This window comes from Kogia breviceps, chromosome 16 (genome assembly GCF_026419965.1).
Source record: "Kogia breviceps isolate mKogBre1 chromosome 16, mKogBre1 haplotype 1, whole genome shotgun sequence".
Lineage (NCBI taxonomy): Eukaryota > Metazoa > Chordata > Mammalia > Artiodactyla > Physeteridae > Kogia > Kogia breviceps.
Window position 1 is genome coordinate 76,937,492 of NC_081325.1, and position 12,821 is coordinate 76,950,312.

Below are 12,821 nucleotides of genomic sequence, written 5' to 3' on the forward strand. Positions count from 1 at the left end.
AGCCCCCTGGCCCCGGGAGCTGCGTCTCCCCCCGGGATGCCGGGCGCTGAGCTCGGTGACCTGCCGGGGAGCTCGGGGGGGGGGGGGGCTGCTGCCAGAGTCTCGCTCTACACCGGGTGGCCGACGGGGATTCCGACTTGAAGTGAGAAGCCGGCGGAGGAGTGAATGGAGGTTCCCGAGAGAGCCTGGACCTTACGGTGAAATCATGCGCTCCTGGAAACCCTGACGTTGAAGGTCCGGGCCCGGGCCGGCTTGTCACCCTGGAGGGTGGCGGGCAGACTCTTGAGGTGGCTGTAAGGTGGGGAGGACGCTTGTCGTCTTCATTAAGGAGCCGACAAGAGGACCCCGGTTTGTCTTTGAGTTGTGCCGAGCAGGAAACTGGGGCGTGGACTCAAGGGCTTGGGTTGGGCAGTGGTTGGACTGAGCTTTTGTTCTTCTGTCGGGGGTGGGGGGGTTGGGGCTGGAACACAGACACAGGACCCCACGTAGCACTTCACACACTCCTCATCCGAGGCCCTCAGGAGGGTATAGGTACCTTGAGAATGTTCCAGAGCCCAGGTCCTGTCGGGGGAATGCCAAGGCTCAGCCTGAGACTTGTTCAGTCCCTGAGAGATGTCTGGAGCGCTTGCCCTGCCCCAGTAAAGTAAACACTTCTGTCCATCCTGGGGGCCTGACATTCCAGAAGGAGGCACTCAGGGCTCTTGTCGCTGTTGGAATTCTGAAGAGCCCCTCTGTAGGATATGTGAGATGCTGATGGGGGACACACACACACACACACACACACACACACACACACACACACACACGAGGGCTGGAGTTTCCATGATGGAAATTGGCTTGTCGGGTGGAGGGCTGCTTCTCAACAATGTCTCCCTCACCTCCTGTGTCAGGGTGTCTGATGCACACATGGTGGAAAAGCATTGAAGCCAGGAGTTCTCAAGCCTGTAAGTCTTAGTTCCAAAAGCAGAAAAGTGCTATTGAATTTTGAGCGGGTTGTGAAGAACTCATTGCTATAACTAAATCCAGCGCATATCCTAAACCTAGAACAGAAAGTCTGTTAGATCGATTTGAAACCATTAAAATCATTTCAACCATTGATTTATATACAGGGAGTTGGCAGGTGGCTTTAAAATCAAAATTAAAAAGAGCATGTGAAACACCAGATGGGGAATAGGAGTTTATGCTTCACCTTTCAGCCTGAGGCGTCCCCCTGCCCTTTCCAAACAACTGGTAAATGAATCAGGATTGTGTGAGCCCGGGACACCTTGCCAAGGCACCTCTTCACGTCACAGTCGTCCATGATGGAGTACAAATGCGGCGGCCCATCCAGGCTCCTCTCACTTCGGTGCTCTCATCATAATCCATAGGCCGATGGCTTGGCACGGGGCTGGCGGTTAAAAAAAACCAACTATGCAAAATCGTGGGATTTAAAAATGAGCCCCACTGAAGTTACACGCTGAAGCCATAAAAAAAATTGGCAGGGCTTCCCTGGTGGCGCAGCGGTTGAGAGTCCGCCCGCCGATGCAGGGGACGCGGGTTCGTGCCCCGGTCCGGGAGGATCCCACGTGCCGCGGAGCGGCTGGGCCCGTGAGCCGTGGCCGCTGCGCCTGCGCGTCCGGAGCCTGTGCTCCGCGACGGGAGAGGCCACAGCGGTGAGAGGCCCGCGTACCGCAAAAAAACAAAAAACAAAACAAAAAAAATTGGCAACTACCTTGTATCATATTTGGAGAGCATGAAACGATTTTACCCATGTTTGCTCGTACATTATGGAGCTTGGGCTGTCTCATTACTTTAGGACAGAAGGATAACCAAGAGATTCAAAAGGCTTTGGAGGTGCTGGTTTCTTTAAAGGGTTTGAGATTTTTCAGGTTTTTTTGAATTCTTCGAAGTAGTGACTGATGCCACCGACTTTAGATTAGGTAAAGAATGGTAATAAGAACAAAAAATGTGAAACTCTCAAATGAGACCTCTCTGTGGAAAGTGGTTAGCGAAGGAAAGGAATGTATCATCTCTACAGGAAGGACAGTGCACTGCTGACCCGGTGTCTAAGGGCAGCTCTGGCCAGATGCTGTGGAGTCAGGGTTTGCTCGTGGGCCCACTAGGGCTGGCCGTCCAGGGCACGGAGCTGCCGAGGTGGCCAGGCAGCTCCCTCCGCGTCTTGACGCGAGCCTTCGGGAGCAGGGAAGGTGCTGGCAGATGTGCTAACGCGAAAAACAGGCAGAAAACGACAGAGGGAGTCCCCAGGTGACCCCCTGTTTAGTCACGGAGACAGCTCTGGAGAGGATGGAGTCGCTACGGTGAAATGCGATTTTGTTGGAAGCTGGGACGGGCTCGGTTGTCGGGAAGCGTTGTCTGCTCCGTAAGGTTTGGCTGAGTGCTCACCAGAGCTCACCGCGCCCAGGGTCCCCGCCGGATGGGCTCCATGGGGGCTCCAAACGGTCTGGCCAAGACTGCCGAGCCAGACGGAGGTTCCCCAGTGACCGGCTGCGCTCGCTCGCCCGTCGGGGGTGATGGGGGCGGGGAGTGGGCAGGGCTGACACTTGGCTGAGCAGAGAGAGAGCGGGGAGAAGAGGGCCAATCTGATTGTCGTTTCCTACTCAAAATATTGAGTGCTGTGGACACAGTCTGAAAGGAAGAGCTCAGACACGGTGCAGTGTCCAAGCCCATCTTTGGCCTGAAATTCTGAGATCGAGGGCAAGAAGTAAATGCATTTTTCCTCGTCCAGCCAGAAAGCTCGCCCAGTCATCCACTAAAGTCATCAAAGAGTTATAGCTCGGTGTCTGATGAAAAGTTCACTGAGGTCACCCCAACCCGACTGAATAAATCCTCAGGAAAAGCCTCTTCCCCAGCCCCTCCTCCTCGGCGCCCCAGATGAGCACGTCTCAGGGAAAGGGAAGGGGCGGGGGGCTTCTCTGGGGATGCCGGGTACCCTGGGATGGAGCTGAAGATTTGTCATCCTACCAGGTGTATTTGCATATTCTGCCTCCGGATCAGAAGCCCCTTCTCCCCGTAATTCACCGGGACCTGTGCCGTGTGATGGGGCCTGCAGTGCCCTGCGCGTTTATCTTAACCCCATCCTACTCAGCCTTGGACGCCTCCTCCCAGAATCCATCCCCCACCTTGCCAGGCAGAATGAAATGCTGCTTCCTACGTGCCTGGACGCCTCCTCCAAACTAAAGGGCTTAACGCAGTATCCAAGGCTCGCTTCACATGGATGCCTGGATCCAGGCAAAGTTCTCCTTGACTTTCGAGCCCCAGGATCTAGCTTGGCATCTGGCCTTTAGTAGGCACCGAGAAAAGGCTTATTGCAGCCAGGGCGACCTTGATGTAAGCTGTGGACCTTGGGTGGTGATGGTGTGTCCGTGGAGGTTCCCTGATGGTAACGAATGTCCCGTCTGGTGAGGGATGTTTTTGGTTGAGAGGTTGGGGCCCGGGGGAGCTGTGCATGAAGTCTCTGTACCTTTTGCTGTGGGCCTAAAACGGCTCTGAAAATTAAATTCTGGTTTTTTTAAAGACTTCCTGAATGTTTTGAATGAGTAGTTGTTAGAATTGGAAGGGCTCTCAGCACCTGGCACCGTGACGCCTAGCGTAGCTGCAGTGTTGTGGTAACTTCTCTGCTTTGTGTTTCATTTTTGCAGGGCGTGAAGAAGTTCGATGTGCCCTGTGGAGGGAGAGACTGCAGTGGCGGCTGCCAGTGCTATCCCGAGAAGGGAGGATGGGTAAGTCGCGACACTGCAGTGTTATCTTCCTTACACATCCATTTTGAACGGGGTGCTGCATCCTGCCTGGTTAAGTCATTTGCATACGGTCCTAAGAAATTTAATACAGGCGCGTTCTTTTCCACAAAGCAAACAATAATATAATGCAAAATTGGGTCGATTTATACCACTTCCTTAATAATTTGAGAACAGCGTTAACTTTCTCAAGCCTCTCTTCTCTTGTTTGTTGTCATAAATACACATGTGTATGCATATAGGTACGCATAATGCAACTGCGTTTTATATTAATGTCATCTATAAGCATACATTTTGTAGAAACACTGCCTAAGGAAAGCATAGTCGCATTTATACTGCAATATCCATTTAGACTAGAGGGCGCTGGCCTTATACCACTGAGAATCGCTTTGGCTTTTAAAATTATCCCACTCGTCGCCGGAATGCCCTTTATGTGAAGCCCATTTCATAGGTAAGTCAGAGAAAAACGGTCCCCCCAAGTTATCACCGTAACATCTGGCAGAGTTTGAAATATGGACCTGATTTGGGGGGTCATATGTTCAATCAAAGGGTTGCCTTTAAAGCTGACGTTTGAGTCTTGGTATTTTTGCTGATTTAAAAAGGAATCGTTTATATGTTTATATGTCTAAGCCCATTTGGGTGTGTGCCACCGTGGGGAGGGCGGTATTTCGTTTTACATCACAAAGTCGTCTGAGTCCTTACGCTTTGGAATCACGCAGTTCCCTCTAGGACTCAAGTTTGTCCGATGCCAGGTAGTAAGAGGCCGCTGGGGCTTCTCGCCTGCATCGCCCTGTCCCTGTGGGAACCGGGAATTACAGCCATCCTCAGGGGCTCCAAATGCGTCTCACCAAGTTGAATTCTGAAGTCAGTTTTCAAAGTAGCCGTGCTCCGCTCCCACCCACCAGGAGGAAGAGACGTCTGGTTGGAGACCCACCTCTGAGGCTGGGTGTTATACCCTACATCCTTCCCTACCTGAGTCGCCCCCAAAAGGCAAATAAGTAAAAGGCGTGGCAGGGAACCCCTTTACCAATGCGGTGGGCTTATGTACTAACATGCGACTGACCCTCATTTTAGTGGCATAGCTCACAGTTGAGGAGGTCAACTGACCTTCTGCCGGGAGGTCAAAGCTTCTGTCTCCACGGGCTGTGTTCATCGTGACGGTTTTTTGCTGCTGTTGCTTTAGTAAAGGGCTCCTCTGCTTGGAGTGGGGACTTTATGCTGAAGGAGTTGCTAGTTGAAGATACTTTATCAGCATTTAATGAGGAGAAGTATTTTTAAATATATGGAAACCGTCCCATGAGGCTTAAATCCCCCTGGGGTCCCTTGGAATAGATTTTCCTAGCGATGGTTCTGGAGCAGTGGTGAACAGCCTGATTGCAGGGCTCTCCCCTCCCAGTGCTTGGCTCGCTCAGCCTTCTGCAGGCACAGAGAAGGCAAACGAGTGGTATCCAAGCATCTGTGAGACATGCCTGAGCTGGAGGGACCCTGGCTCTGATAGGACCTGCGTTCTCTCGGGGATCTGCCAAACAGAACCCAGACTGAGTAGCAGGGGGCTGGGTCTGTTCTTCTTCACTCTTTCTGATTAGCTAACGTAGAACCAATATGTGAACATAACTCCCGTAATGCTTTTACAAGAACGCTTTTCTTCCATAAAGGTAGTTCCATACGTGATGCTGTCTGCACAGCAGTGGATTCTTTTTTTTTTTTTTTTAGATGTTGGGGGTAGGAGTTTTATTTATTTATTTATTTATTTTTGCTGTGTTGGGTCTTCGTTTCCGTGCGAGGGCTTTCTTTCTCTAGTTGCGGCGAGCGGGGGCCACTCTTCATCGCGGTGCGCGGGCCTCTCACTATCGCGGCCTCTCCCGTTGCGGAGCGCAGGCTCCGGACGCGCAGGCTCAGTAGTTGTGGCTCACGGGCCCAGTTGCTCCGCGGCACGTGGGATCCTCCCAGACCGGGGCTCGAACCCGTGTCCCCTACACTAGCAGGCAGATTCTCAACCACTGCGCCACCAGGGAAGCCCAGCAGTGGATTCTTAAATGACGCTGAGGGTCTTCTCAAAGAGGTCATCAGAAGAGAATTTCTGCAGATCCCCTGGTCTTTCTAGTTTAGTAAGTTTACAGCACAGGTGTTATTTCCTGTCATCCCTGATGAAGAAAATACCTCGACTCTGTTTGTACGCATTGCCCAAAAGTAGAAAATGCCGCCTTCTGGTTAATTTCATTAACACGAGTAACCTGGCGTGGGCTTGACTTTCCTTTAATTCTGCAGACACATTATCAATCTTGGTCAAACTAAGTTGAGACTCGGCAAGTGTCCGGATAGTTTGTTCAAGACCCAGGGCCAGCGGGACCCAGCCAGGGGACTAGCCTACAGGTGCCACTCTGGAGTGTTTGGAGTCATGAAGAGAGACGTAGGCCCCGCTCCTGGACCACACAGATCCAAGCCGGGTGGTTCTAACTGTCAGCACCCGAGGCTGCCCGGCTGATTCAGGTGTGCTATTGAATATTGGTCAGTAAGGTGATAGGAATGACCGAAAGTAAGAGATAAGAAGAAAACCCCGTGAGGAGAAAGAACTAACCCCATTTATCATTGTCTACAAGGTAAGCCCAGTGTATTACTGAAGATGTTTATTGTTAGGACAGTCGCATATACTTTATGCAGTCATTTATGAAAATAGAATGTCTATGTCCGTTCTACGAACCTGGTGTATGTATATTAAATATTTGTTCATTAACAAGTCTACCCAGATGAGGTCCTATGGAGAGCAGAGCTATTTCTGCCCTGCTTTTGGATTGGTGGTATTTTTCAGAAGTAATGTAATGCACAAAAATAGCCGTGGGGTGGATTTCGCGGCTCCAAGAGCCGTGTGCATAGTTTGTTCTTTCCCACAGCTTCCCCTGGGGTCCCTTGCTGTCTGCTTTCCCCTCGGTGCCACCGCGGCCGCCGTGACAGCGCCTGGCCGCAGAGCCGCACTCCCCGAGCTCCAGGCTCGCTCGGCCTTATACGGGCACGGCGTCCAGCTAGTGTGTTCCTCACCATGGTGACAGCCAGCACCAGAGACCGTCTGTTGCCGGGTCACTTGTAGACTCTCAGCAGAAATCACAAAGGTACTGTGGCTTCGGGTTCCAAAGGACGTCTGTCTCATCCTAACCAAAAGAGCAAGCTCTGTATCGAGCCAGACTCCCCGGCCTGGAGTGGCGGGCGGCGCGTTGTCACGGGGAGAGGATTGCGTCACACAGACAGAGCCAGCCGCCCCGTGGATCGTTCCAGAAAGCCGGTAGCGGGGGCAGGAACGGGGGGAGCTGAGGCCCCGCGGTCTGTGCACGCTTCGCTCCCGGGCCAGCGCTGGGAGGTGCAGAGGGTGACCTGGCCACGCCTGCCAGTTCTCGTGGGAGGACAGTGACATTTGTGGCTCAGTGACTTGCTCCGGTCTCAGTCCAGAACAGAACTCGAGCTCTCCGACTTTCAGATGAGTTCGTGTTCCAGTACAGTAATCTTTAGTGTCTGCACACCTCTGGCCAGATGTTGACCTGTGTGGAGGAGATTCCAGGGGATGGGGGAAAAGCACCCAGTCAGAGAAAAGACAGAAGAGGTTTCGCTGTTTTGACTCCAGAGTTGTGATTCTCTAACCAATTTTCCAGCCGTCTCTTCAGTTGCTTAGTGAATACAAAAAAGTCAATAACTTTAAGAAAGGAGTTAACGTGGTTAGATCTAGAGGCTGTCGTGCAGAGTGAAATAAGTCAGAAAGAGAAAAACAAATATCGTATTTTAAGAAATGAGTTAAGATTTTGTTGTTGTTAGAGGGCTTCTGCTTCAAATAATCCCTATTAAGTATACTGGAGTAATTAGAAAGTGTAAGTCCTAAGCCAGCAGTACTCCACGGGGTGCTGTCCACAAAGAAAGGCAACTAACTGAATTCTCGGACTTTCTCCACCGCTAACGGTCACATACTCATCACCCCAGACAAAGCTGCCCAGCGCCCATATCTTTTTCTCTTCTTTTTGTTTTTTTATTGAAGTATAGTCGCTTTACAACAATTCGGGTATACAGCCAATGATTCAGGTTTAAATATATGTACGTAAATCTATATTCTTTTCCAGATTCTTTTCTATCATAGGTTATATTACAAGATAGTGAGTAGAGTTCCCTGTGCTGTACAGCAGGTCCTTGTTATTTCCCTATGTATATATAGCTGTGTGTATCTGTTAATCCCAAACTCCTAATTTATCCCTCCCCCACCCTGCTATCCCTTTTGGTAACCGTAAGTTTGTTTTCTATGTCTGTGAGTCTGTTTCGGTTTTGTAAATAAGTTCATTTGTATCATTTTTTTAGATTCTACATATAAATGATATCATGATATCTGTCTTTCTCTGACTTACTTCACTTAGTATGATAATCTCTAGGTCATGCACGTCTCTGCAGATTGCACAATTTCATTCCTTTCTATGGCTGAGTAATATTCCATTGTATATGTGTACCACATCTTCTTTATCCATTCATCTGTCGAAGGACACTTAGGTTACTTCCATGTCCTGGCTATGGTAAATAGAGCTGCAGTGAACATTGTGGTACATGACTCTTTTTCAATTACGGTTTTCTCAGGGTATATGCCCAGTAGTGGGGTTGCTGGGTCATATGGTAGTTCTATTTGTAGTTTTTTAAGGAACCTCCATACTGTTCTCCATAGTGGCTATATCAATTTACATTCCCACCAACAGTGTAGGAGAGCTCCCTTTTGTCCTCTTTTTCTTTTTTTTTAAAGAATGGTAACATTTTTATTTATTTATTTATTTCATATTTATTTTTGGCTGTGCTGGGCCTTCATTTCTGCGCGAGGGCTTACTCTAGTTGGGGCAGGCGGGGGCCAGTCTTCATCGCGGTGCGCGGGCCTCTCACTATCGCGGCCTCTCTTGTTGCGGAGCGCAGGCTCAGTATTTGTGGCTCGCGGGCCTAGTTGCTCCGCGGCATGTGGGATCCTCCCAGACCAGGGTTCGAACCCGCGTCCCCTGCATTGGCAGGCAGATTCTCAACCACTGTGCCACCAGGGAAGCCCTGTCCTCTTTTTCTGTTCTTTTTCTTCTTTCTTTCTCTACACATGGTGGAGATGGAAGGTAGTTGAGCTGCAAGCATCAGAGAGAATTTCTGTTACAGAATTTCTGTCAAAGCAGAGTGACTGCCTCCATGTGATACAAAGCTTCATAGTGTAGAAAACAGGAGAGAGAGAGCAGGGGAGGCATCTGATTCAACAGATAGAGAGGCCTTTGCCTTTGTGCATCACCTCACCAAAAAGGTTGTGAAGTTTTCAGATTTTTTCCAACCGAGGTCAATTTTAATTCATTATCTCAGTTACTCAGTCAAGTCCCTGTTCCCCTGACACTTTGGTTTTTGACCATCAACTCAGGTCAGATAGGCGATTTCAGCCTTTTAATGGCATTAACCTTAGCAAGGCGCCTGTTTTCCTACGCAACCAGGTATTCAGAAATTGGTACATACAAAGACCGATTGAGTCCCAAACGTTGGGATTTATTGAGGTGGTTAGATGGGCTGTCGACCTGCGGTGGGAAAAGGAGAGACCACCACTGTGACTGGTCCCAGAGCTGAACCACCAACCCAGAGAGAGGGACCTGGCGTCTCCCCTCAGTGTGCAGTCATCTCCCCCACGTTCACCCTCCACGGGCCTGGCAGCAGGAGACCCAAGACTGGAACCTCAGCTCCTGGACGGGTGCAGTTGACAAGCTCACTCACTTAAGCAAAGGCTGAGAACCGGGGCAAGTTGTGTTTGGCTGTTGCATTTTTTTTCATGTAGCTAAGAGTTTCCCACAGTCTTTGGGTCCCTGGACTTGGGTCAAAGTATGAGCAAATAATTCTCGACCTCACAAGATTCCTTAAATTCAGCAATATAAATCAAAGTGAGAGAAACCGGAGTGAGAGAGGAAGCAAAGTGTGAACACAAAGCTCTCAGAGATGGGTGGTGAAGGATGGATGGGGTGCAGGAGACTCAGTCTTTGGCCCTCGCCTGTCAGCCCAGGTAGGCAGCAACGAGGAGATGCAGGAAGCAGAGGCGTAGCATCAGGGAAAGGAGCAGAGGGTCCCTGAGCAGCTCTGAACCACAGTCACCGTGGCAAGGTCTCTTCCAAGGAGAGCTGTGGTCTTGCTGATGGCGGTATCTTCTGTCGTGCGTCGCTAATCGTAAACCTCACCCTCAAACGTGTATAACTGGCTATGGCAATAAAACTGAATTTTTTTCTTTGAAATGCTCAGTATAAATCTAAAGGCTGGGTGGCCACTGTGGAGCAAGGGGAGATGCCCAGAGCATAGATCTTCCGGATGTGTGTGCTGTGTGTGCCCTGCCCGCTCCAGCGGGTTCCCCTAAGCCGCACGGTCATCTGTCTCAGCTCTGGGGAGACACGTGCACGCGCGAAATGGAAACATCAGTGCTGCCGTAGCGGACCTCTTTCCAAACCAGCTGCTGCCTTTCCAGGCAGAGGCCTGTTACTGGTCTGCTCAGCAGACCTGACGGGAGTCATCGCCCGCATTTCCTGCCCTATCACAGCCCAGAAAGGGCGAAGAATGATTCAGAAATAGCAGAAACCCTTCCTGGCTTCTGAGCTTGTATAACCTTTGTCGACACATAGCTCTCACCTACTTTCAACATCGTGTGCTTATTTTTAGTGCGTCTCTGGAGCGGCAGTGGTTCTGGCTATAGCCCTGTGCCACTGTGGCTACAGCCAACTCCATCACTCCGTTACTTTCTGCAAGGAAAACTTCGGCAGATGTAGACGATGCCTGCCTAATTTGTACATCGCACATAAGCGATGTGTTTTTAAAGTGACGCTTTTCTTTTATGTCTGCCACGGTAAGAAGAACCCTAGCCTCCTTTTAACAATGGAATTTTACAGTCATTCAACACTGAAATCTGTATCTTTTGGTCACCCACACGCCAGGCACGTGTCTAGGAGAAGGGGCTGGGTCAGTGAACAGTGGGAGGGGACGCCCTGAAGAGCGGAGGTGGCCCCGAGGTCAGGGTGTGCCCGGCGTACTTAAGGGACCCCCTTGGGAGCCCGTGCGCCCCTAGCGGATCAAGGAGGCAAGACTCGTGGCAGGTGAGGTCAGAGAAGGTGGTCGCGTAAGAGTCTTAGAGAACCTTTGATTCAGGGAGACGAGAAGCCCTTCAAGAGAGTTCCTTGGAGGAACTGTGTGACTTATAAGTTGCCCAAGTCACAGAGCTCTTGGGGGGAAGCTGGTGAGGAACTTTGGTGATCCAGTCAGTCGGGGTCGAGTTCTAGTCAATAAAGGTGCCGGGAAACGTGGCCCCCTCGCACAGGCAGTCGATTACACGTAGCAGTAGTTGGCTGCTACAATTATAATTACACATCGTAGTAGCTGGCTGCTACGATTTAAAAGCAAATTTATTCATTCAACAGATACTGTTTGCACGTCTATGACGTGTCAGGCCCCATCTAGACACCAGGGATGCAGAATAAGCAGAGCAGTTCATATCCCTAATCTTTTACAGCTGATATTCTAGCCCATGCTCTCCAAAGGAATTTTTTGCAGAGATGGAGATGTTCTTTACCTACACCATCCACCATGGCTCTTTGAGCGCTTGAAATGTGGTTAGTGAAATGAACAAACTGAATTTTAGATTTTTATCTAATTTTAGTTCATTACAATTCAAATAAAAATAGCCCCATACGGCCAGTGACTACTGTATTCATACAAGATCACAATTGTGAGTGTCGAGGTGGAGAGTGGAAGAAACACACAATAAACTCATAGTGAATAGGTAAGAATACTCTAGATATTAAATCCGAGATGAAAAGAAAGCACAGTGTAAAGTCAGCGTTTCATGAAAGACCAAGACTTGTAACCTGCTGGGCTTATATCTTTACAAAAAGGGTGTTATTGCAAAAATACACAGACCCGTGAGTCCAGCACATTGGAAATGGTATATGTACAGAATGTGTCATCAGTCGGTGAAGAACGATTTCTTAATTGACTTGTCCCCTCCTTCTCCACCGTAACCCCACGGCCTCTTAGGAGAATTTGCTTTGCCAACTTGAGCTCCGATCGGTACCCTCCCCTTCTGAAAACTTCTTATCTGCAGGAGACCTTTGATGACCCAGCCCCCCCACCTTGGGACCATAACCTCACCCTTGCCTTCTTTCTGGCAAGGTTACGCAGGCATTTTCTTAGAGTAGGACTCTCAGTCCAGTGTTGTAGGAATGATTTAATTGTGCAGCTGGAGCAGAGAGAAGCAATTGTGGCACCTCTGGCTTTACTCCCCTGCTCCCAACCCCACCCCAGTAAGGGAAATGTTTAGCTTCAAAGCACCATTCTAACACTAGTCACAGTTTGATAGAAAACGGGCCAGTTTGGAGCCCATCCGAAAGGAAGAATACATTATTAAATCCTGAAAAGATGAAATGTTAATACCACCTCACTGCATGGACTCAAAGAACCCCATTATAGACAGAATCTGATGATTGAAAGTCAGCACTTAGAGAAAAAATGTATTTCCATGCCATTGAAACCATCATGTCCCTTATCTGAAGCATGACGAACTTTGTCCTGGATTCCCATGTCTCCTCCAGTAAAATACATCATTAAATAATAGGAATCATGAAAATCATTGGTGAAAATTAATCGTAGTGGCTGTGGCCTAGGCTCTATCAACCATAACAGGAATTGCCTACGACACTGCTGCTATGGTAACAGCAGAGCAGATAATTGATAAAAAAAAAAAAAAAAAGTACTTAGCATTTACAGTAGAGGCACATGACCAGTGATTAATAATGAAGCACTGGCACAGGGGCAGCTTAGTACCTGAGTGCAGAGGAAGAATTCTAGATGTCTACGTATTTTATTTATCCATTTGTCCCTCTTCTGGTGAAACTGCACACACACACACACACACACGCACGTCACTCTGGAAGCCTAGACCACATTCCTTCATAATGAAGAAATCATACTGTGCTCTTGTCTCCAGGTGTTGCTAATGAAAGATGGCTTACCTAGTGTCTACAAACACTCAATCTTGCCTGAAGTGTCTACCACCCTAGAAATACCAGGGGAAGCCCACTCTTT

The 12,821-nt window shown here is 49.4% G+C and overlaps 1 protein-coding gene across 2 annotated transcripts in view; it reads left to right on the forward strand.

Moving 5' to 3' along the window:
- The window catches only part of COL4A2 (collagen type IV alpha 2 chain), a 173,618-nt gene that overhangs the window by 51,924 nt on the left and 108,873 nt on the right, over positions 1 to 12,821 (forward strand). For both annotated transcript variants that reach the window (XM_059041903.2, XM_067016634.1), the window contains exon 4: positions 3,639 to 3,719. In XM_059041903.2, coding sequence (XP_058897886.1) covers positions 3,639 to 3,719 — 81 coding nt within the window. The remainder of the gene's footprint in view (positions 1 to 3,638; positions 3,720 to 12,821) is intronic.